Consider the following 21,321-nt stretch of genomic DNA (forward strand, 5'->3'; position numbering starts at 1 on the left):
CCATCTCCAGAGTGATGGAATTGTTGAAATCACAGAAAGGCTTGGGTTGGCAGGGGCCTTAAAACCCATTTAGATCCCATCCCTGTGGCCTGTGCACCCACTAGACCAGGCTGCTCAGGGTCCCATCCATAGACTTGTCCCTTCTCCATGGGGATCCAAGTCACAGAGTGGGGCTCTGGTGCCCGTGCTGAGAGTGCTCAGGGAGTGCTTGGACAAGAAAGCCACACTGGGATTTCAGAGTGCATCTCTGGATTTCAAACTGAGTTTTTCTTACTAAGATGTCTAAGGAGCCATTTGCCAGCTTTTCGTAAATATCCTCGAGATTTCACAGCAGAGTGTAGAGGCTGTTGAAGCTGGCTGGGCATACCAGAAACTTTATGAAATAGTTGGATTTGATCAACGCTTAATCACAGTCAGGCTGCTTGGCCCAGTGTTGCTCCTCTCCCAGTCCCAGAGGAGGCAGGAGGTGCTGAGGTTGGCCTTGTGCCCTGCTGTCAGCTGCACGTGTCTGTGGGGTGGGAGATGGCACACCAGGACATCTGTCCGTGCCCAAGGGGACATTATTGCCATGAGGAGAGCGGTTGGGCTGCACCAGGTGTCCCCTTGGGTACAGGGCAGTGAACTGCAATGCTGTCTGCCCTGCTCCGCCTGGTGCATTGCAGGAGAGCTTTTCCAGGCAGCCTTGCAGGGATTTTCTGCATTTTCTCAAGTGGCTGTTTCAGGGGCTGTTTTCGTAAGGCTGTGTCCATTTGTTCTGTTGCACCCAGTGGCAGGTGAGGGTAGAGGGGTGAATCCACCAAGTGCAATGCCCCTGATTTAATTGCCAATAAGTTTTTTGGGTGCTTGCTGTCCTAGAACCCCTTGCTAATGCTTCCTGTTTGTCCTGCTCATGTGAACGGCTTCCCTTCTGCTGGCTGTCCAGGCTTATTGCAGCTCCTAGAGACTTGTTCTTCTCAGGTTCAGAGGAGCTGTTTCTGCAGGCACACACACTCACGTATTTCTCTTGACCCAAGTCCTTCCCAGCCTGGATTTGTACTGCTTTTACACTGTCTTATGGGCCAGCATCCAAATTCAAGCACAAGAGAGATAATTGAGGTTGATTCTTTGCTGAAAACCAGCTTGCTTTTTTCCCCACAAGAACTAAGCAGAAAACTTCAGATATGGTTAGGAGTTTTCAATTAATTTTAGGAAGTTATTAGTAAACAGAAATGGAACATTTCCAGCAGCAGCAATGTTTTTCAAAAGTTTGCCTACGAGCAGTTTATTGATTTAGCAAATAGGTGGATAACAGAAGCCTGGAGGTGTATGATGGTTAATGTGTAACCATTAAATAGACTTATTTGGGCACTTTTTATGGGTTCTCATAGCAATTAAAGCTTATAAACCTGTGGAGGGTGTTTTTATGTGGAGCAAAATGAGAAGCTTTATCGCAGTGAAGGTGTTCATGGAAAAGGTGCAGTTTCTGTAATTGTATTCACGTGACTTGACATAAGTGTGGGGCTGCAGGAAAAGAAACAACCTACTAGAGCTAATTCCCAAGGCTGATTGCAATATTCCTGTGTATTGGCTTCCCTCCCAGTGGCTGTTTCAGCATATTGAATTCAGTGTCATTCCATGTGGGGTATTTTATTGTGAGCCTCCCTTGCTCTAAACTGATTTTTTGGCTCTCTCCCTTATGGGTGTGGTTTTTTGGTGTGTTTTTTATGTGTCTTGGAGCAGCTTTGGTGGTGGTGTCAAATTTGCTAAAAAAAAAAAAAAAAGCATGAAATGGTTTCCTGCTGGCTGATGTGATCAAGCAGTATTCTGCAGCTCTTGAAGCTGTGTCCTGGTTAAAGCAATTACCCAGGACCCAGGCTTTGTGGGGATATGGAAAAGCCTTGATTTCTTCTTAGATTTTTTTCCCCTCCCCAGTACAGTGTTTTTAATGGAAAGTGAAGACTGATTGAAATGTTGGGGATTCAGTAGATGTGTATGTGTCTGTATATATGCATGTATAAAGCTGTAGTTCCTCCTTTTCAACTAGAAGAAATGAAGGCTGAAAACCAGACCTGTTTCCTGTGTTTGCAGCAGCACCTTCCCCACTCTAGAGCCATGTGGATGGTGGGGGAGAAAGGATGGGGAGGGCAGCTTGGCTCAGCTTGTGGAATTGTGTGATTGCACAGCTCCAGACAAATATTGACACCAGGTTTCTTGGCAGATGTGCTGTTCCTGAGGTGCCTTGGGAGCAAAAGATCCTTCCCTGGCACTTTCTGCAGCCCTTCCTGGGGTGGTGGAGGTGGTGAGTAAAGGGAGAGGAGCTCAGTGAGTGTTAGTGGTGGGTGCTAAAGAAAGGTTTCACCCACAAATAATCTGATATCGCTTAATGAGATCCTTACCAAAGGGATGGCTGTCTGGCAGATGTGCAGAGGGATGGGACACCTTTGGTGTGTCAGCACTGCCAGCCTGGCACAGGTCTGAATGCAGGGCATGCAGGCATCTGCTCTGCTTTTCGCATCTTTAAAAAACAAAATAAAAACCAATTGCTGGCCGAGAAAGGGAGAATTGTAGAATGCTGTTTTCCATCAGCAGTTGGCTGCCTGGGCTTTGTGCTGTGGCAAGGGTGAGCATGTGTGAGATAACCTGCTCTCTCTGCTGCACTTCCAGAGAATGCTCCAGAGGATTGTTAACATCAGCCAGATACCTCTGTGCTGTGGCTCTGTAGTGCAGGCTGGACAAAAGGTTAAATTGGGCAGTCATTTTTGCAGGTACTTCCTATACAACACTCTGGAGAAAGTCCAGTATCACTTAGTTAACTTTTGCAGAGCCATTTCCTGTAGGTTTTGTTAGAGAAAAGCAAGGTTATGTGTTTCCAGTTGCAGTAGAGTTATTTTCCCCTATAAAATGCACTGCAATTTATTTTTACAGAATTTTGATTGGTTTGCAAAGACTTGGAGAGTTTGGAAGATCTGGAAAGTTGTTTTTTTTTTTTTTTATTTCATACCTCACTTGCTGTGACAAATTGAGGAAAATGTGTTGTTTTTTTTTTTTAATGTGGCATTGCTGAAGTCTGGCCAGGCTGGGACAGGGAGTGTGCACAGCCTGTGCTCCCACACTGATATCTGACCCAGGGTCCTGCTCCTGGCAGTGCCCAGTTTTGGGAAGAACTGAGGAGGTTTTTCTTCTTCAGGCAGGTCACAGCCTGGCAGTTTGCTCCAGCTGCCTGTCCTTTGTGGCTGCACAGATGTGGTGATGAATTGCACAGGGGTTCTTTCCTCTGGTTTTTCAGCTGTGGGGGTGCTGTCACCCTCTGGTCTCCTTGGGCTTGCCCACTTCCATCTCTCCATGTCCCCTCTTGTGGGGTGCTTTGGCTTCTCCATCATGGTTCATCTCAGGATTTCTCCATCTTTTCATGTGAATTGCTGCACTTTTCCCTACTGCTGTCTGTGCTTAGAGCAGCAGTGCTTTCCACAAGCCCTAACTCTTCTTTCTCTGATTTCTTTGAAATGGTGACATTTATTATTTTCATAGAGATCGATCTGTCTCCTCTCTAAAGGACGTGGTTTGAATTGTCCAAGCAATGAGTTCACCTGTGTCCCTCGCTGTGCAATAACAAACCTTGGGAGCACTTTCTCCATCCATGTTCCCCAAATAATCCCGTTTTGGTGTGAAGCCAAGGAGCCCTTGGCCCTGGGAGAGCTGCAGGTTGTGTAGTGAATGGTGTGCCCCTGGCACGGTGCCTGGGCTCACAAGGACCACTCGTAAGAGGGGAAGGGTATTCTGTTCCTGGCCAAACTGCAGTGCTAGCTTTTCTATTTTCAGGGCAGCCAGGTGGCCACCCACATGGAGTTTCATTATGAGACTTTTAAAAAATATTTTGAGAGGCCATTAGGTAAGTTTAAGATGGCATCTCCTTTGGGTTATGCCTGAGTGAGGTGGGCTCAAAGCAAGAGGCAAGGACCTGTCTCCCTTTTAACATCTTCCTGCAGAATTTGTTGCTTGACTGCAGCAACCCCTCAGATGAAGGGATTCCCTGTCCTTGGAGCTGGGACTGGAGCTCCTGTGACAAATGCACATCCTCTGGTGAGCAGAAACTAAGTTATAACTAAGCAGTTATAACAAAAAATCTTACCTGAAATGCCAAGAGGAGCAGTATGATTCCAGTAATAATAGTTAAAACAAGAAGGAAATTAGTTTATTCAAGTATCTTCTGAATCGAGCAATTTTGCGGGGAGAGTGGGTTCTTTATTGTTTCCCATAGCAAAAGGATTGGGAAATGCTCCCCTCCCCTCTGCAATGTGGAAAGGATAAAAATCTATAGAAGGGAAAGTTTGTTCTTTGACTGAACTTTAAACATCTACATTCCCTTTGAATTAGCTGTGATGCCTTTAGCTGAGAAACTCTGCAAATCCAAGGGAGTTCATTGAATAATAAATCAAGGCATCCATCCAGCAAAGTACATCAGAGCCCTTTGAAGTAGATGAAAAAATACCTTTCTGATCTGAAAGAGAGCTTTGGTGCCTGACTGATGCTAATGCAGGGTTCAAACTCAGCTGCAGTGGCCCCCAACAGAGGTGGGGAGCAGCAGCAAATGTGGGCTTGTGAGCAGCTGCTTCCCCTTGGCTCTGCCTGGAGCCCCATTTGCCCAGGACTCCTGAGAGTTTAAGAGATCCAAAGAGCAAAAAACTGCAGCCAGTGGAAACAAGGACTGACTTTTAATGCTGCAAAGTTGTGAGATACCAGACTTGGGGAAGAGCAAGCTCATTTGAAGGACTTGCTAAAATTTAATTGCCTATAACCTTTTCTCCTTTCTGCAGTCTGCGTTGCACTAATACAGAAATCTGGCTTTGTAAGTGGAAGGAGCTGAAAAACAGCACCAATAAAAGCTGTAAAGCTCTCAAAGATTTTTGAAATAGTGCTTCTGTAAAAGATGTGACATTATATGCTGGGGCAGAGTGCAATAAAGATATTTTACTAGCACTCTTCACAACTCAGTTGTAAGTTGTACAGCTGTCCCAAACTCCCCTGATAAAGCCTTTCTAGCTGTGTACATCACTGTAATTGTATTGCCTCATGCATACATGCATGTGTTTGTGTTTACATGAAGGTCATGTACACGTGTAAGTCATTTAAGGATGACTGCACACATGTGAGATTCTGGTGTAGTAAGGAATGTTAAGGCTGGCATGTGAAGCAGCAATAGCTTCAATTGTTCCTTCAATGACTTTATGGCATTCCTTGGGCAGAGACTTCAGCTTCTGCTTTGACATTGCTGCTGTCCCAGTGGCAAAAACCACTACAGGAGTTATGCCAGAAAAGTCTGAATGATTGTTCAGACAGCTGACCCCGATGTTAACATTGAGGTGGGAAAGTGCTTTTTATAGAGCACACTCACACACAGTTACACACTCACTCACACTTGCATTACTCTTGATCTAAGTGGAAATGGCTAGTTTTAAGTGCAGTTTTTCCATCTTGAAGGTCAATTAAACCAAGTTGGAGGTCAGATAGAAGGGACAGAACATTTGCTTCTTGGTGTATCTATTTCTGTAATGTTATCAGTGCCTGTGGTTTTATTTCTAGCATTTTGTTCCCAGGGCTTCCTCTAAGGCTGAACAAATTGGATCAGTTGGATGTAGTACAGCTTCCAATTTGGGGTTAGAAATCCATTAAATTGCTTGGTGCTTTGTTGGCAGTACGAAAGTGCTTGGAGTGGAAGTGCATTACGATTGGACATCGATTACTCGAAAGGAAAGGGGATGGATGCTTGTGTAAACCATACACCTCCAGCTAGCATGGCCAGCTTAGGGGTTTTTCAGCTTAAAATCTTCAGGTTTTGCCCTTAAAATGCTGTTCTTTATTACAGAGAAGAGCTATTTTTAAACTGGAAATTGGGAGCTGTCTGCCATGTGTTCCTCACACCTCTGGGGGATTAGAGCTGGCCCTGCACCATGCAGTGCTGCCAGCCATAGGCAGCCCGTGGGTAACTAGTCCTTGAGATGGTTTGAGGTTATATACATCATTCCTTTCCACACACAAAATGTTTGGATTTGGCCCACCTCTCCGTTTCAGCCCGTGGCATTGGAAGGTGCCAGGAATGTCCTTGCTCTGGTAGATTTCAAACTGAGCGAGTTTATGGTGGGCATAGGGTTGTAATTCCACTCGGACTGATCAGAGAGGCCTTTATTTGCACTGTGCAGAGCTGCAGAGTTTGCCTGGGTGTTCTGTGAGATCAGAGTCACTGCTGCAGGGGAGGAGAGGGGCAGAGCTGGCCACTGCCTGTGTCCTGGCTGGTCCGGCTGGGTGGGCTCTGCTGGCTCTGCTCCCTGGGTCTGTTAAACTTTGCAGCCCATCTGAGGAGGCAGAGCTTCACACCAGTCCATCTGCTGAGAGTTTTCCTGGTGACAGCACAGCACAAGCCCTGGGTGACTGGGGAGTAGCAGCCACCAGTGAAACAGCTGGGTATTGCAGCCAGGCAGCGGGAGAACAGGACAGCAGTGGTTCTTTCTGGGAAAAGCTTCTAGAAACACTTAGGTACCATCACTGTGTGAGAGCAGGAGGTGATGCAGCCCCTCAGTGTGGGTGGAAAACAGGAATGAGAAGTGCCGGAGAAGCTGGAGCAAGCCTGGAGTGAGCCCCCATGCCTGGGCCACAGGAAAAATCTGCACAGTGGTTTTTTATGAAACTTTTCCCCCACTCTTTGCCTGACTAGTTTTAACCAGTGCACAAATATTCCTTGGTGCCACTTCATGATTTGGTGAGGGGAGATCAGTCCTTCCTGATTAACTATTAATAAGAGCCAGGAGAGAGTGGCTGAGCAAACAGAGTGGGAGAGGTTGTGTGCCCTGTCCCCAGCATTAATGATTGACTGGGCAGGGCCATGCCCAGTGCTGTCACCGGGCCAGCCATGGCCAGCTCTCACTCAGGGTGGGCTCTGCAAAGGGGTAATGCCAGCTCTGTGCTGAAATTCCTTCCTCAGGGCTTGGGGATCCGCCATCCTGTGTGCAGTAATGCAGATGTGGTGCTGCTAGGTAGTGGCACCCAGAGTGTTGTGCCAGGTTGTGCATGTGCTAAGTTAATATTTCTGATAAAAAGTGCTGTTGGAGCAGTGGAAAAATATAATTTTGGCTGGTTAAGGTCTCTGAGCTTACCAGGAACACTTGCAGATGGGATTGAAACCATTTGAATTCCCAAAGAGAGCAGAGCACGTTACAATTCTGTGTTCTTTGAGAAAACTTGAAGTACAGATTATTCAGTATTACTGAATGGTTGACCTTGGAAGTTTTCTAAAATCATGGAAATCTTGAATAGTGTTTGAGGAATTTCTGAATTATCTCTCTGTGTTCTCTCTGCACTCAGCTTCTAACCCACAGCTGGATTTTGCAAAGTCATGTGGTGGGAGGGTTTGATTGCTAGCAGTCCAACATGCTGCTGTGGGTCTTCCCAAACATCTGAAAAAGCCAAAGGTTTAACATGGTTTATCTGCTGTGAGTACTTGTGAAGAATTGCACAACTTTCAGAAGAAAATATTTGCTTTGCAAAAGGAGCCATTTTTGAAACAGTAAATAGTACTTAATGCTGATTTATCAATGTAGCTTGTTACTGTTAATGGAGGCTGAGCAGTTCTAAGGTAGATATGTAGAGTAAATTACACAGTTATTAATCCTCAATAAATTGGTTTAATATGTTGAATACACAGTGGGGAACCGTAATTGAAAATGTTAGTAAAGAAGTCATGGCCTTTATTGATTTACCCAAGAAAAACTGCTGTGATGGAAGCAGGAGCAATTTGTTTGGTGAGTATTTTGTTTGAGCTGGGCTATCCAGCCCTTGCTCCAGTGGTTTAAAGGACAGTCTGCTTTGCTTTGTGGATGCAAAATCACCAAGTATCAAATTAGAAAAAGGTGAGTTTGGTCACAGACAGTCAAGCAACCAACTTGCAGGCTCTTGGTTTTAGGGCTATGTCTTTCTCATGGCAGTAGTTAGCACTTTAATTAAAGCAATAAACCCAGAACAAACCCTCTGGGTGTCAGGGCAGATGATGGGTGGAGTTTTATTTGTGGGTTAAAAAACCCTCCACATCCTGCTTTTCCTTCCAGCTGCTTACCTGTCACAGGTGGCAAAGCAGGATTGCTTTACTTGAATTAAATGCAGTTATTCTTATTTAGATGCTCATGCCCCCTTTGAAAGGTGTTTTTGCTTTGATGCAATCCTTGGAGCTGATGCCTCAGTGTGTTTTGGAGAGGACTGTTCTCCTTCAGGCAGTGCAGCTTAATACAAGAGGCAAATACAGAGAAAGATTGCTGCAATTAAATCCTGCCTGCCCTGAGCCCTGCAGCATCCCCTGTTCCCTGCACACAATGCTGCCTTTGACTGGGCTCTGGCTGGGGGCACAGGAACCTGTGCCTCACAGGAGGGTGTGCAGCCTCAGGCTGCAGGCTGTGTGCCTGTGGCTAGTGCTCTGCTCAGAAGCAGAAAAAGCATTGTTGAATACCTTGTTATTCCTGCTTCCTCTGCCCTGCTGTCCTCTGTTGGTTCGAGTCCGTGCTGGGAAGGGCTGTCCATGTGCCCAGGAAACAGAGGGGCCTGGGGGGATTCTCACTGCAGGGACAGGGCTCACAACCCTGCCCTGCCACTGACAGCGCTGCATGGCTTCCAAATCACTTCACTTCTTGAAACCTCACTTCACTTTTTTTTGGAACAACTGGGACAATATTTTTGGAGTAATTGAAACACTGAGAAAAACTTGCTGAGTGGGCCAGAATCAAGCTCTGGTGAATTGAGTATCCTTGTGTCTCTTCTGATGGTGCAGAGTCATAGCATGAGGTCCATGAGTACCTGAGTTACCCAGGTGATTTCTACAAGTGTTACAGAGTATTTTTATATATGTGTGGTTATGTAGATTAAGTTGCATCTAGGCCTTCTGTCTTAAGAAACAAAATAGGGGTTTTTGGAGGAAATGATCTTTCAAGAAGAGTAAAAGAAAAAAAGCAGATAAGAACTCTACTTGAGTTTTGCTAAGGTTATTAAAACAGGAGGAAATGGGATCCTAGGTTTTGTCAAAACACATTTGTGTAAGCCTAACAGGGCCTAAAATAACCTGACACTGCCCTGTTGAAAGAGACAAATAAGCCTGTAAAAATTCTTGGTGTAGGAGATGGGGAAGCCCCAGCAGCCTTGCAGTGTTACCCAGTGCTCCTGCAAAGGATTCCTCAGCCCTGAGAGTGTGCCTGCTCATCCTGTGCTGCCTCTTGGAGTCTGGCAGTCCACAGACATATTTACATTTACAGCCCTGGAAGGCTGAAAATGTGTCCCTGAAAGTCACTTGAAGGTAAGATCATTTCCAAGTTTCTCAAACCATACCAAGCACACGCTAAATTAAATTGTAGTCTGGCACAATACTTCTCAGTGATGTGGTTTTAATTAGTGTTCTTTGCATTAATGGCTGCATGCATCTGCTGGGATCCGTGTGCTATCAATTCTTTGGGGATCATGCTACAGGAATTTCCTTTAGACAGTATCATTGGTCATGACTGAGAGTGATTCATGGTGCAGTTTTCTTGGTGTCTGGATGACCTCTCAAAGTTTGTCTTCACTGTCAAATTAGCTCATATTATGGTTTGAGGGCTGCCCTTAAGTTGACTCCCTCCTGCACATAAAGCCCCTTATATGAGCAGGCTGTTAACCCAAGCCAATATAATGCTGCTGCTGCTAATTTGAACAAGGACATAAGTAAAGCCTGAGTGAGCACATCATCCGAGCCACTAACAGAACCTCTCAGTGGTGGGGCACAGCGTCACCCATGTGGGTGCTATGTATCCTCTCAGGGTCCTGCAGAGTCCCCTTCTCTCAAAGCACTCAGAGCAGCAATCTGGGATATCCCCCTCGCTGGTGCCCTGTGTCTTGGTGCTCACCTCCTTCTAGGAGATTGGTCTTTGCCATGCTGTGGGCCATTTCTGGGCTGCATTTCAGAGTCTGTGTAAGCTGGGTGCTTTGCACTTGTAGGCAGCACCCTGTACCCGGGGTACCTATAACAGAAATCACAAAGGGCTTAGCTTGGGGCACAGTGGCTGAAAAGCTGCCTGGTGAAAGAGGACCAGGAGGTGCTGGTGGACAGCTGTTTGAACATGAGCTAGCGAGTGCCCAGGTGACCAAGGCCAGTGGCACCCTGGCTTGTACCTGCAGTAGTGTGGCCAGCAGGACTGGGCCGTGATCATCTTCAGCATTGGCCATGCATTGAATCCTGGGTTCAGTTCTGGGCCCCCCGCTCAGGACACAGTGAGGTGCTGGAGCACGTGCAGAGGAAGGGACTGCAGCACAGCTCTAATGACAAGAGGCTGCAGTAGCTCTTTGGCTGCCCTTGCCTCATGGGAGTGGACTTTGGACCTGTCCTATGCACAGCAATCAAAAATGGACTAAAGCTACTTCTTTCTGTCCTGGCTGTCCATACAACCAACTGAATCCACAGAATCTCTGATGGCTTTGTGCTTCAGCATTAATGCTCACCTGTCACTGCTTACAAGGACCCTGCCATCTCTCTGGCACCTCACAAGCTTGTTTAAAAGAAACATCTGAGCATGCTTTCTTCCTGCCCAGCTGTACACTCTTAGCATGAGCAGTGTGCTCCCTCTCTTGCTCCCCTGGCCCCCATCCCCAAGCTAATTCAGCTGCAGCCATGCTTTTCATACCCACTCAAGTGTGCATGGGGCCTCCATTCCAGGGCTGTAAAGCCATCTACAAACATGTGGGAAGAGGATGGTGCCTATTCAGTGAGCTGCAGACTAGGCAGCTATCTTTCGACAGATGAGCCAGAGGAATTTCTACTGCAGGGCTCAATTGTTCTGGGCCCTCGCTCCCTTTTGTGCAGGCGCAATGAAAAGTTGTGTTATGACAACGGTTGACAAAGTGTTTAATGAAAGCCACAGTTGGCAGTGACAGAATTTCGAGCCATCCTCCTTTTCTCCAATGCCTGTCATCAAAAGGTGCAGAAACACTTTTGACATAATCTTCTGCACTGACAGATTAATGGTTTTGATGTAAGGGTTGGAAACTTTCACCTTGCAGAACAGAATTGAGCCATCATCATGGTGGACAGAGACCAGGAGCCATGTATGTCTCTGTTCCTTTGTCTGGTTTTCAACAGAGTGGCTTTTCTCTGCACTGGTCAAGGTCCCAAAGCAGAGCCAAAACTTGGACATAAACTCCTGTTCTACCCTGCACCTTGCCCAAGGGGGCAGGGTTGGCCTCTCACAGGTGAAAGAACTGACTGACCCCTCCTCACGGGCAAGCAGGACTTTCTGTGACAGCATTGTTTCTTTTGGGAGGTAGTTTGAGCATACCCAGTTATTTAACAAGACTTTCACTTCAGTCTCTGCAGAATTCAGTGATCCACAGTGCCACTTCCACAATGCCAACTGAAGGCAAACACTGCTTTCTTATTTAGAGACTGCAGTGGCTGAAAAGATAGAACAGGGCCCTTCCCATATTGATTTAACAGGCTCTCAGTTCCTGATCATGGGCATCTTAGTGACAGGAGGGGAAAACCCTACATTGTTGGATTAGCCAATACAAGGAAGACTTGAAGTTTGTAATGGATAAATAATATGTAGAGAACTTTTCATGCCAGTAAATCAGAGTAAAGTTTAAAAACATTTACCATCTTTTCCTTTTCAATAGAAGCTGATATGAAAAAAAAATCTGAGTGTTAGGGGCCACTCAGGTTGGTGGTTCTGCTCTTTCTCCTCTGCTACCTGTAGAACTTCTAACCTTTGGTGGATGCTTCCCTGAACTCACAGCTCAGGTTCTTGAATTTACCTTAGTTGACTTCTGTTTTCTCTCCACAGCTGCCTTGGAGGAATCAGAATATCCTTCCATGAGTAATTTAACATACCCATGCAGAGAAGCAGGGCACTGGGCAGTTTGTGGGCAGCCCCACTTTTGGGCTCAGCTAACCTCAAATGTAGGTGCCAGGAAGTGGGCAGAATATGCACCAAAGCCATGGACTCTTGGAACTGGCATAAAACACTGTAGGTGATGCTTTATAAACTGGCTTTGAAGAGGTGCTCAGGGTGAGAGATACCTCAGAGGGCTGGGCAGGTGCTGATTCGGGGAAGGACAAGGTTTTGGTATTGGGAGTTGATGTCTCTCTTTCTTTGAGGAAGACATTTTGGAAAACTGGCAGAAACATTTGTTTGATGATTCATTGGGCAACTGTGGCATCATCCCAAGGGCTCCTCGAGAAGGAATGCATCCTCTGCTACAGAGGAACAGCAAAAGTGCCAGCTTTCAGTGATGGGACAGCTGTGTCCCTGGGCTTGGCATCTCCAGTCAGCCTCCACTGCTGCTCTGCTCAGCTCAGAGAGGCCAACCTGGTGGGGACATTAAAGCCCTGCAGTGCTTCAGTGATGGACGTTTGGGACCCACACTTAGGGGTGGGAGAGCCCCACGACCTCAAGTTTTGAGCTCCCTTCTTTATTTGCATTACTGGAGCCCAACCACGATTGAGGCCTCATTTCATCAGCATCAGGCAAACCAAGACAATACCTACCTCAATTTTATTTACAGTCTAAATAGACAAGACAGACAAAGGGTGACTGTGGAAACAAAAGCTCTGGAGAGGTGATGTGACATGACCCGGTCACACAGCAGGAGATTAAGAGAGCCAGGAATAGACAGAGGTTTCCTGACTCCCAGTCCCAATGATCTATCTATTGAAACATGTTAATTCTTCCTCTCACTTAAATGCTGTGACTGGCATGCCACATACGGCCTAGTGAGGGAATCAGAGCTCTGGGAAACACATCCTTTGATTACTAACGCTTCAGGCTAGAAATTCTTGGATATTTTAATATAAGCTAAAATACAGCTAGTGCCAGAAACTCAGTAAACTTTATTTTGGCGTATCTATGTAATTTCAAGTCTCCTGTTTATTTTGTACTGACTGTATTTCTAGCTTTCATTTCCCCACTGATTTTTGAGCAGTGCAGTGTACATTTAGTGAGGATGCTTGGTGGTTGGGGTGAGTAGTGTGGGGGGAACCAAAGACTTTGTTGTTCAAGAGGATGGAGTTCACCTGCATTTCTGCAGCAGCTCTTGGGAAGTCTTTCTGTTGCTGCTGCAGCAAAATCTGTCTGTGCTCTCTGAAGAGCCAGCTTTTGATGTTCAAATGTCCTGAATGGCAGCAGCAATAATCAGAAAGTCGCTTTGGGTGATGTTAAACTGTGGCCATGAAATCCTTTAATTTATGGAGATCTTGTTTTTTCACTTGTGAACTTTGGAGGTTCATGTCAGCATCACTCAGTGCTTGAGCACAGGCTAAGCCAGGGATCTGGTCCCTCTGGCAAGTGCAGGGAGAATCAGTTCTGGTGCATGTGTTCTTGTTTCTTGCTTCATAAAACAGCTTCTTAGTCTATTGCAGAGGAATGTGTTGAGGAGAAATACATTGCCTGAAAAATGTGAAATCTGGCTGTAGTAAAAGGCATAGAAATACATGAAAACAGATGGATTCACGCACCATCATGTCTGGTTGTATTTCCCCCTTTTAGTTTGTCACTTGTATTTCTGTGTCAGCTTTATTGTGCTGAGCCTGTAGGACGTTAGCTGTTGTATTTTCTCTTTTTGCCTGTAGATCAGACAGGGACAAGCTCCAACCTGATCTTACTGTGTGGTTAAAAAAAAAAAAGTAGTAATGTAATCTGTGGGCAAATTGCACTTTAATTCGTAATTGTGCTATGAATATGGACTTGGCTTTCAAACACACTCTGAGTTTAAACTGCAGTTTGACTTTTATTTAGATGAATGCCTTTGAGTTCATAGTGAAATGGATATCTGCTGTAGGCTGGTATTGATTTAAAGGTCTCTTGAGTGTTTTAAAAGACAGTAGGGGCTTACAGGACAGCATATTTTAAACTGAGATGCTTGGTTAGGTTTTACACTCCTGTATAGCTTCAGTTCTAGGCTCTGTTAAGAGCCAGCCTGTGTTGTTGATTTGTGGAGCATTCTTCCACAGCAGGTATTGGCAAAAAAACTTGAACATTTTGGGCAAGATGCAAGGAGCTGCTTTCAGAGCTAAAATGATGGGGAATGGCGTGATGTGAGAGCCATCAAATGATTCCCTGTGCAGGGGAACGCTTTGAGGACTTCCCATAAATGCATTACAAGAGGCCAGGTGATCAATATCTGCTTTTTAGCTTAAAAGAGGTGTTTATCACTTCCTGCAAAGTTGGTAAGCTTTGTAGTCTTTCAAGTCTTGGTATTTGTAAGGCTGCTGTGAGCCTGGGTTTCTCTCTGCATTGCCACAGAGTGCAGTGTGTTAGTGTGAGCACTTCAGGAGATATTTTCCATCCGTGCTCTTCTGGCAGCTGCCTTTTCTCTGTGTGTGCCTCAGCTCTTGGGTCATGGAGCATTGGTAAAAGTTCAGTAGGTGCCTCGGTGACTTAGATCCTGTTTGGGTTCCAGACCTGCTTGCTTTCTGTGGGCACAAAGCAAAGAAAAACCCAAACCAGGGAGGATTGGCCAGTTTTCTAGTCAGACTGGCTTGGTGGCTTGAATAAGCAGCTCCATGTTTGAGGGCTTATCTAAAATCAGGCCATGAATCTTTTGGGTTGTGTTCAGAGGTGCAGTAAGAGGGTGTAACCTCCCTGCAGAGGAGGCAGGAGGGTTGAATTTTACCCAGGGTAATATCCGAGAGCAGGGTGTGGAGCAAAGTAAAATTAAAGAAGTCCCCCTCACAATTTCCTTACAATTTACTGTGGTTGCTTTTCTGCTACCACCCATCAATTTGCCTCCTCCCTCTTTAGATTACACACTCACAGAAACATGCCAGCACTGCATACAGAATGGTAATTAAAGCACTTGTTACTTTCTGCATCATTAGTCACTTGGGCATAATTGATCTGGTTAGTCCCTAGCTGCAGGTTTGACCTGTCCTGTGCGGTGTGCTGAGGGTGCATGTCTTGGAGGGAAGACTCTGCTGCTGCACTGTGTGATGCTACAGCAGAGCATGGCAGAGCTCTTGGAGTTGGCACTTAATTTGTATTATTTTGCCTGTTTGCCACCCCTAGCAATCCTTCCAGTGTGTTCCTTCCTGCAGCATGTTGAGCTCTGGATGTGTTTCCAATCAGGGATGTCCTGTGAGGCAGACCTGCTCTCCCACCAGGCTGCTTTCAGATAATACAGCACAACCCATTTGTCATCCATCGGTGCTAGAATATGATTTAGGTTTAGGTTTGGGCTGTTGGATAGTTGGAAAGTGTTGGCTGGGATTGTTGAGGAGCAAAGTGTGTACTACTATGTGGCTTGAAAGCTGTATTCACTGATTAAAAAAACCCCATGTAGTGATAGACTAATTATATCATCTTGTTAGAAAATGTAAAAAAAAATTTAAAAATATTAGACAATTAGAAAAAATATTAGAAAAAATATTTTTACACATAGTAAAAATAAATAATATAAATATATATATTATTTATATAAAAATAATATAAATAACATATGTATAAAATGTTATGTGTAAAATACACATAATATGTGTATTTTGTGTGTAACACACAGTGGTATAAAAAATACCCTGTGTGAATATAGCTATAAAATATTTAGTGGAAGGTTTGTTGATTGTTTCAGTTCAGACTTTAATTTGTCAGGAAACATCCTATTCATCTGTGATTAGTTTTGTGGTTGGAAATAATCAATAGTAGAATAATAAATGCAATTGTGTAATATGAAGACAAATTAAAACCACACTAATCTAATGCAAAAGAGGAAGAAGACTGGGGAGAGCTAGATAAGATTTTTGTCGTGTAACTAATGTATTAGTGAATACACTCATGTATTCAGCAGAAAAGTGCTGTTTTAAGTTCTCTTTTAAAAAAGAACAAAACCCAAACCTTCCCAGTGCAATCCAGAATAATTAAGATGACTGTTTTGCTGAGCAGGGTGAGTGTATTTTGCTGATCCCACTGTCTTTTATTTTAACAGAAACCTGAGCTACAACAAGTTGGCAGAGATTGATCCTTCTGTCTTTGCAGAGCTGTCGAACCTGCAGGAAGTGTAAGTATTCCTTCAAAGGTTTTAATTGTAGTTTGCCAGGGCAGCTTGTGGGCTCTGAGGAAATTATATCTCGTTTCCTAAGACAGTACCTCCTTTAGCTAAGTTGAATGAGCAGGTCTGACTTGGTGTGGAGTTTTTTCCCCTCTGTATTGTATCTGGGCTGGTTTTTTTTTAACTAATCAATGAGCAGAACACAACATCCCAATTAAAACAGCAGAGCTGTTATTGGAAATCACTGGAGTTTTCCTCCCTCGGTGTTGTGCAATGCTTGGAGGCAGCAGCTCAGCACACCTGAACACACACACAAAGCTCCTTGCTGAAAGCATAACCCTGAAGCAAGGCACAGCAGCCTGGATTGTGATACCTGATGCCAACCTAGCCCAAATCTCCCAGGAAACAAAGGTGTAGTGTAGTGGATAACAAAGCACTTAACTGTGCCTCCTCCTCTCTCAGACATTTGTGCTCCTTTTGGAACCAGAACAAACTCTGTTGGAAGTCTTGCTCGAAGAGGCTAAACCAGCAGAGCTGTCTTCTGCTCTGGTGGGGAACAGAGGAGCTGGTGAAGGTCTGAGTGGCTGTGCCAGACCCTCCTTGCTGGTAAAACAAACCTATTTCACTGAACTGCAGGTTTTCCAAGCTCCTGGTCTCTGTGAAGGCTCAGCAGTTTCACTCAGAGAGGGGCTGCACTGTCAGCCCTTCACAGGGATTCCTGGAGCTGTGATTTTGGGGTTTAAAAACCAAAAGTGACTAGATTGCAGGCGGTGGGCTGAGGTAATGAGCTCGTGTTTGCCTGGTGAATCGCTGGCATACTTGAGGTTTGGGCTCTGTTTGAAGAGCTACTGGTGCCTCATGGGAAACTGAAAAAACATTTCCTTTCAGAAACAATACTGTGCTCTATCAAGCATTTTCTCTTGTCCTCTGTCTGTTTTCATTAAGTGTTGGTTCTGGGACTCAAGGAGGGGCCAGTTCCTGTGATTCTTAAATAGGCAAAAAGTGGAATTTTCTCTGACTGATGCCTGCTGGATTGGACTGTGGAGATTAATGCAGCATCCCTCTCGTGGCCTGATTGCCCCTGGCTCCTCTGTTTACATGAACAGTAGGGACTTGCTGGGAATCATGAGTAAGTGAGGAATGTCTGTCAGAAGTGACTGCAGTGCTCTGAAATCAGCTCAGTGTGATCTTTAGAGAGAAAGTGATGTGGGTCAGCAGAACACTGCCTGCAGGATCTGTTTCCTCAACTTCTCTTTTCCCTGTGGAAAGCCTTAAATTGCTCTGTGCTTAAAGAAGAGAATTGCAGCCCTGATTCTGTGAGACTTTAGAATTATCCTAACATGACTGTGGCTTAGCAATGGCTTTTATTCATGGGAGTGCCTGAAGAAGGTGTGTGACTTAGGGAGCACGGGGTGAGAAATGTGTGTGGCTTCTGATTCCCCAGGTAGGGAATTCCCTTGAACAAAGTACTGTGCATGTGTGTAAGAGCAGGACAGGCCCTGCACTGAACAGTTACATGCTGTAAAAAGGTGTCAGGGTTTCTGGGGAGATAAGTGATGCAGCCACGATGTAATGGGTAGATAAGAGCTGCTTGCTGTGTCAGAAAGACAGGTTTAGGGAATAGGGAGAGAGCAGAAGAGTGGGTAGGAGGGAAAGGGAGCAGTCAGAAATGGGAGACTGGAGGGGAGGCAGAGGTCTGGAGCAGAGCCTGGAAGGCAGGCTCTAGGAAGTCTGAGGGAGAAGCTCTATTAAAAGCCCTATCTACTAATCTTGGTTGCTTTTGAATAACAGCTAAACCACAGACCACTGAAATAAACTTCATTTCACAAGGAGAACCACATCTATATTGCCAGAGCATCTTCTTTCTGCGGGTTTTTTTTTAAGCACTTGACAAACATTCATGAAATAAGCATCATGCTGTGGCACGTCTCGAGAGCAAGTCAGTGTTTCTCTGTGCATGCTGTGCTGGGCAAACGAAGGCACCCTCAGGGACAGAGATTGCCCCAAATAATAGATGCATTGATAAGACCTGAACCTCCCATGATGCTTCAAACATGCTGTCTGTGGTTCCTGAGCATTACACAAGGCTTAAAACTCTGTGTGTGTCTCTCCATGTGAATAATTAGTGTGGTATATTTTGAAAACATTTTGTTTTCCCTTGATTTAAAGAAAATATCTGCAGACCAAAAGATTTAAACTTCATCCCTTATCTTCGATGCTCTGCTTTGCTTTATTGAGATTCTGATAAAGTCAGAGCAGAAATTACCCTACACTTCTCCCTGAGTTTAGGCAGTTGTTTGTGTGCTTTGTTTTGGTGGCATTTATGAGAGGCTTTTAGAAAAGTTTTAAGTCTGTGTAGGATGAAATTTAGTGGCTCAAGGTGATGCAAAACACTGTGATCCCACTTGCTCTGAAATAAGTGCTTGAGGCTTAGGGTAGGGGCTGGACTGGGACATTACTTTCCTTCAGGACACTTGATCTTTCTCTCATGCCCTTTGGTGCCTTCATCTGGTGACAATCCCCTGGTGTCAATCCATTCTCATTCCTTGGCTGGAGGGATGGAGGGTGCTGCTGTGGGATTTCTGGGGTTTCCTCAGGTCACATGGATCATGGAATCCACCAAACTGATGGTTTCGTGGCTCTCAGGCTTTCCAGGCCCATTGGTAGCAAAGAAAGTAGCAACCATGCTAAAATTCCACTCCAAACAACTCACCTTTTCTTTTCTAAAGTGCCTTTCACTGAAAGCTCTGGAGAGCTGTGCTATTTTTGAGCAGGCTCCATTTCAGCTTGACACCAGCCTGGCAACTGGACTGTAAATATTTTATATGGGTGGCCCCCCTCCTCCTCTGCCTCAGCATCCAGAGCGTTTGTGTCGTCAAAGGTGAGGGCTGGGGAAGGAGACTGAAAGTTTTTAAAGTTGTTGAGCCCAGCTGCTCTGTTTTGAGGGGTTTTTTTCCCCCTCTTTTTTTATTTTTTATTTTTCAATTCCTTTACATAGGGAAAAGGGGAAGATGAGTGGGAAATCCCAGGCAAATACAGGGCTTGGCTGTCTCCTCTGTGTCAGCAAATGGTGCCTGTGAGCCAAGAGAGAAAATGAGGTGGGAGAACCACTTCTGACTGATTCCTGACATGACAGGAGGCTGATATATGAATATCACACTTATGTCAGAGGAGAGTTTGACCAGTTGTTAGATGCTGGTTGGTGTCAGAGCTGCTTAACCAGAGCTGACCCAGGCTCCTTCTTCTCCACAAGATGCTTAGTTAAATGTTTATGAAAACATGCTCAAATAAGCATTTTAATGCTCTTTCCAGCTTGCTTTGTACCTTTGGAAGCTCTAGACCATGTTGTAATATGAGCAACAGTGAGTTTTTAGTTGCAGAGTGGAGCTCCTTGCTGAATTGCAATGCATCTGGCTTTTTTCCCTTACATTTTAAGGCATGGGTATAATGTCAGAGGCAGAGGAAAGCTTTTATCCCAGCAGTGCTTGGAACTCCTCGTGAAATCAAATATCTTGCCTCCTCTCAGAGGAGCCAGAAGGGAAGTTCTGGGATAAATGTGCCACTGCCCTCTCCCACCTGCCAAAAATAGTGTTAAAAGGAAAGAAGGGGGGGGGGGGGGGGAAAGCCATCATAATTTAAGATTGCCCCTACTCATGGCTGTGACTTAGCAACCCTCAGCTGTGCGGCTCTGGGATGCTGTGCTTTGCACCCAAATTGTGATCTTGCCAGGATGCCCTGCAGAAGGGGAGCACTTGGAAAGCCCACGGTGACCCAGAGGCTGTGCCTGGGGCAGCAGTGGTGGGAGCAGGGGGGCTTTGGGGGTCCTGGGGAGCCTGGCCAGGGCTTGGCTGTGATCACTGCGGCGAGAGGGGGGAGTGGGCAAGGAGACTGAGAAATTAGGTAATTTTCAAGCAGCCAGACGAGCGACTGTTACAGTAATTAATTGACTAATTCACCGTACAAACAAGGGCTCTTTAAAGCAAGGAAGAGCCAGTCACATGGCAAGGATCTGTTTTCAGTCAGAAAAACACTTGAAGCATTGGGCCCTGGCAGGGGACGTGTCTGTGCTGGTGGCTGCAGGAGCTGATGGCCTGTGGTGCCATTAACCAGGGGCTCTGTGTGCTCCCCAGCTGCCTGGAGCAGGGCCCTGTGCCTGGTGACATTGCTGTGCCTGGTGACATTGCTGTGCCTGGTGACATTTCTGCTGCCTTTGTGAGGAAATCCCTCTGGGATTTCCGGAGCTGGGCCTGCTGTGGAGAGGATGCCATGAGGTTGTGCCCCCAGGCCCTGACCTGGTGTGAGCAGGGCCTGCTGCTTGGGGAAGGGTTAAATTCCTGTCCTGAGCCATGGCACACGTGGCCTTGAGGTGCAAAATCCTCCTGCCTCAGGTTTGACTCTGGAAACACCGGCTGGTGGAGGGCTGTGAAGCAGAAACCTCTGAAGTAGGTTTTGTATGTTGCATGTGGTTAAGTACTTCCAAAGGACTGTTAATGTGTTATAAAAGCACGGCTTGTTTATTTCTCACTAAGGCAAATTTGTAACACAGGCTAGGAGAGGGCTGTGGCACAATGCTTTAGTGGGTGGCAGTGGGGGAAAAAGCTTGTAAAGGAAATATGGTGGAACCAGTGGTGTATTAAAGAGTAAGGTGTGGCCATCAGAGAAAAACCCCTTCAGATGGAGGCTTCTGCCTCAGTGCCAGCCCTCCCCTGCTCCTCCTGTATTCCTGGGCACAGGCTGCTTGCCTTCAACCCTCAATTTCTGTTTCTTGCAGGAGGCTGGACCACAACGAGCTGAGTGCCATTCCCTCGCTGGGATCTGCTGCTTCCAGCGTCCGCTCCCTCCACCTGTAAGTCACTGTCTCCTCTTCTGGCTCTGGGCTCTCTCTGGGGAGGGTTTAGCTGCTTCTGGGGGTTTTGTGGGTGTCACACTCATTCCTGCTGACTCTAGATTTTGGTTTTTGGCTTCTTAAGAAATTTAAGAATTAATTAACCTTAATGAAGAAACATCATCAGGAGTGTGATTTGTGTGAGGTTGTGTGTTATGCTTATGATCAGTGGTAACTTATGACAGTAAATTCCACAGGTTGAATAAAACTTTTTTTTTTCCACATCTGCCTTTGGGTTTCAACCATTAAGTCATACTTGTGCTATTAAATTTTACATTTTCTTTATTGTTCTTTTTTTTCCTTGGCACTGTTCTAATAATTTCTTCTTTCCTCTTAAAGCCAGAGACTATTCGTATCTTTTAGGGAACTCATTCCAGACCTGTTTTTATTATTTTTTTCAACTTCTTTTTAACACTTTCTTT

General features: G+C 45.5%; 1 protein-coding gene across 1 annotated transcript in view; it reads left to right on the plus strand.

Moving 5' to 3' along the window:
* The window catches only part of LRIG1 (leucine rich repeats and immunoglobulin like domains 1), a 92,676-nt gene that overhangs the window by 19,290 nt on the left and 52,065 nt on the right, over nt 1-21,321 (plus strand). Inside the window, exons 2-3 of the mRNA XM_041460577.1 lie at nt 15,952-16,023; nt 20,786-20,860. Of these exons, the coding sequence (XP_041316511.1) occupies nt 15,952-16,023; nt 20,786-20,860 (147 nt within the window). The remainder of the gene's footprint in view (nt 1-15,951; nt 16,024-20,785; nt 20,861-21,321) is intronic.

This window comes from Pyrgilauda ruficollis, unplaced genomic scaffold (assembly GCF_017590135.1).
Source record: "Pyrgilauda ruficollis isolate IOZ18807 unplaced genomic scaffold, ASM1759013v1 scaffold10, whole genome shotgun sequence".
NCBI classification, from domain to species: domain Eukaryota; kingdom Metazoa; phylum Chordata; class Aves; order Passeriformes; family Passeridae; genus Pyrgilauda; species Pyrgilauda ruficollis.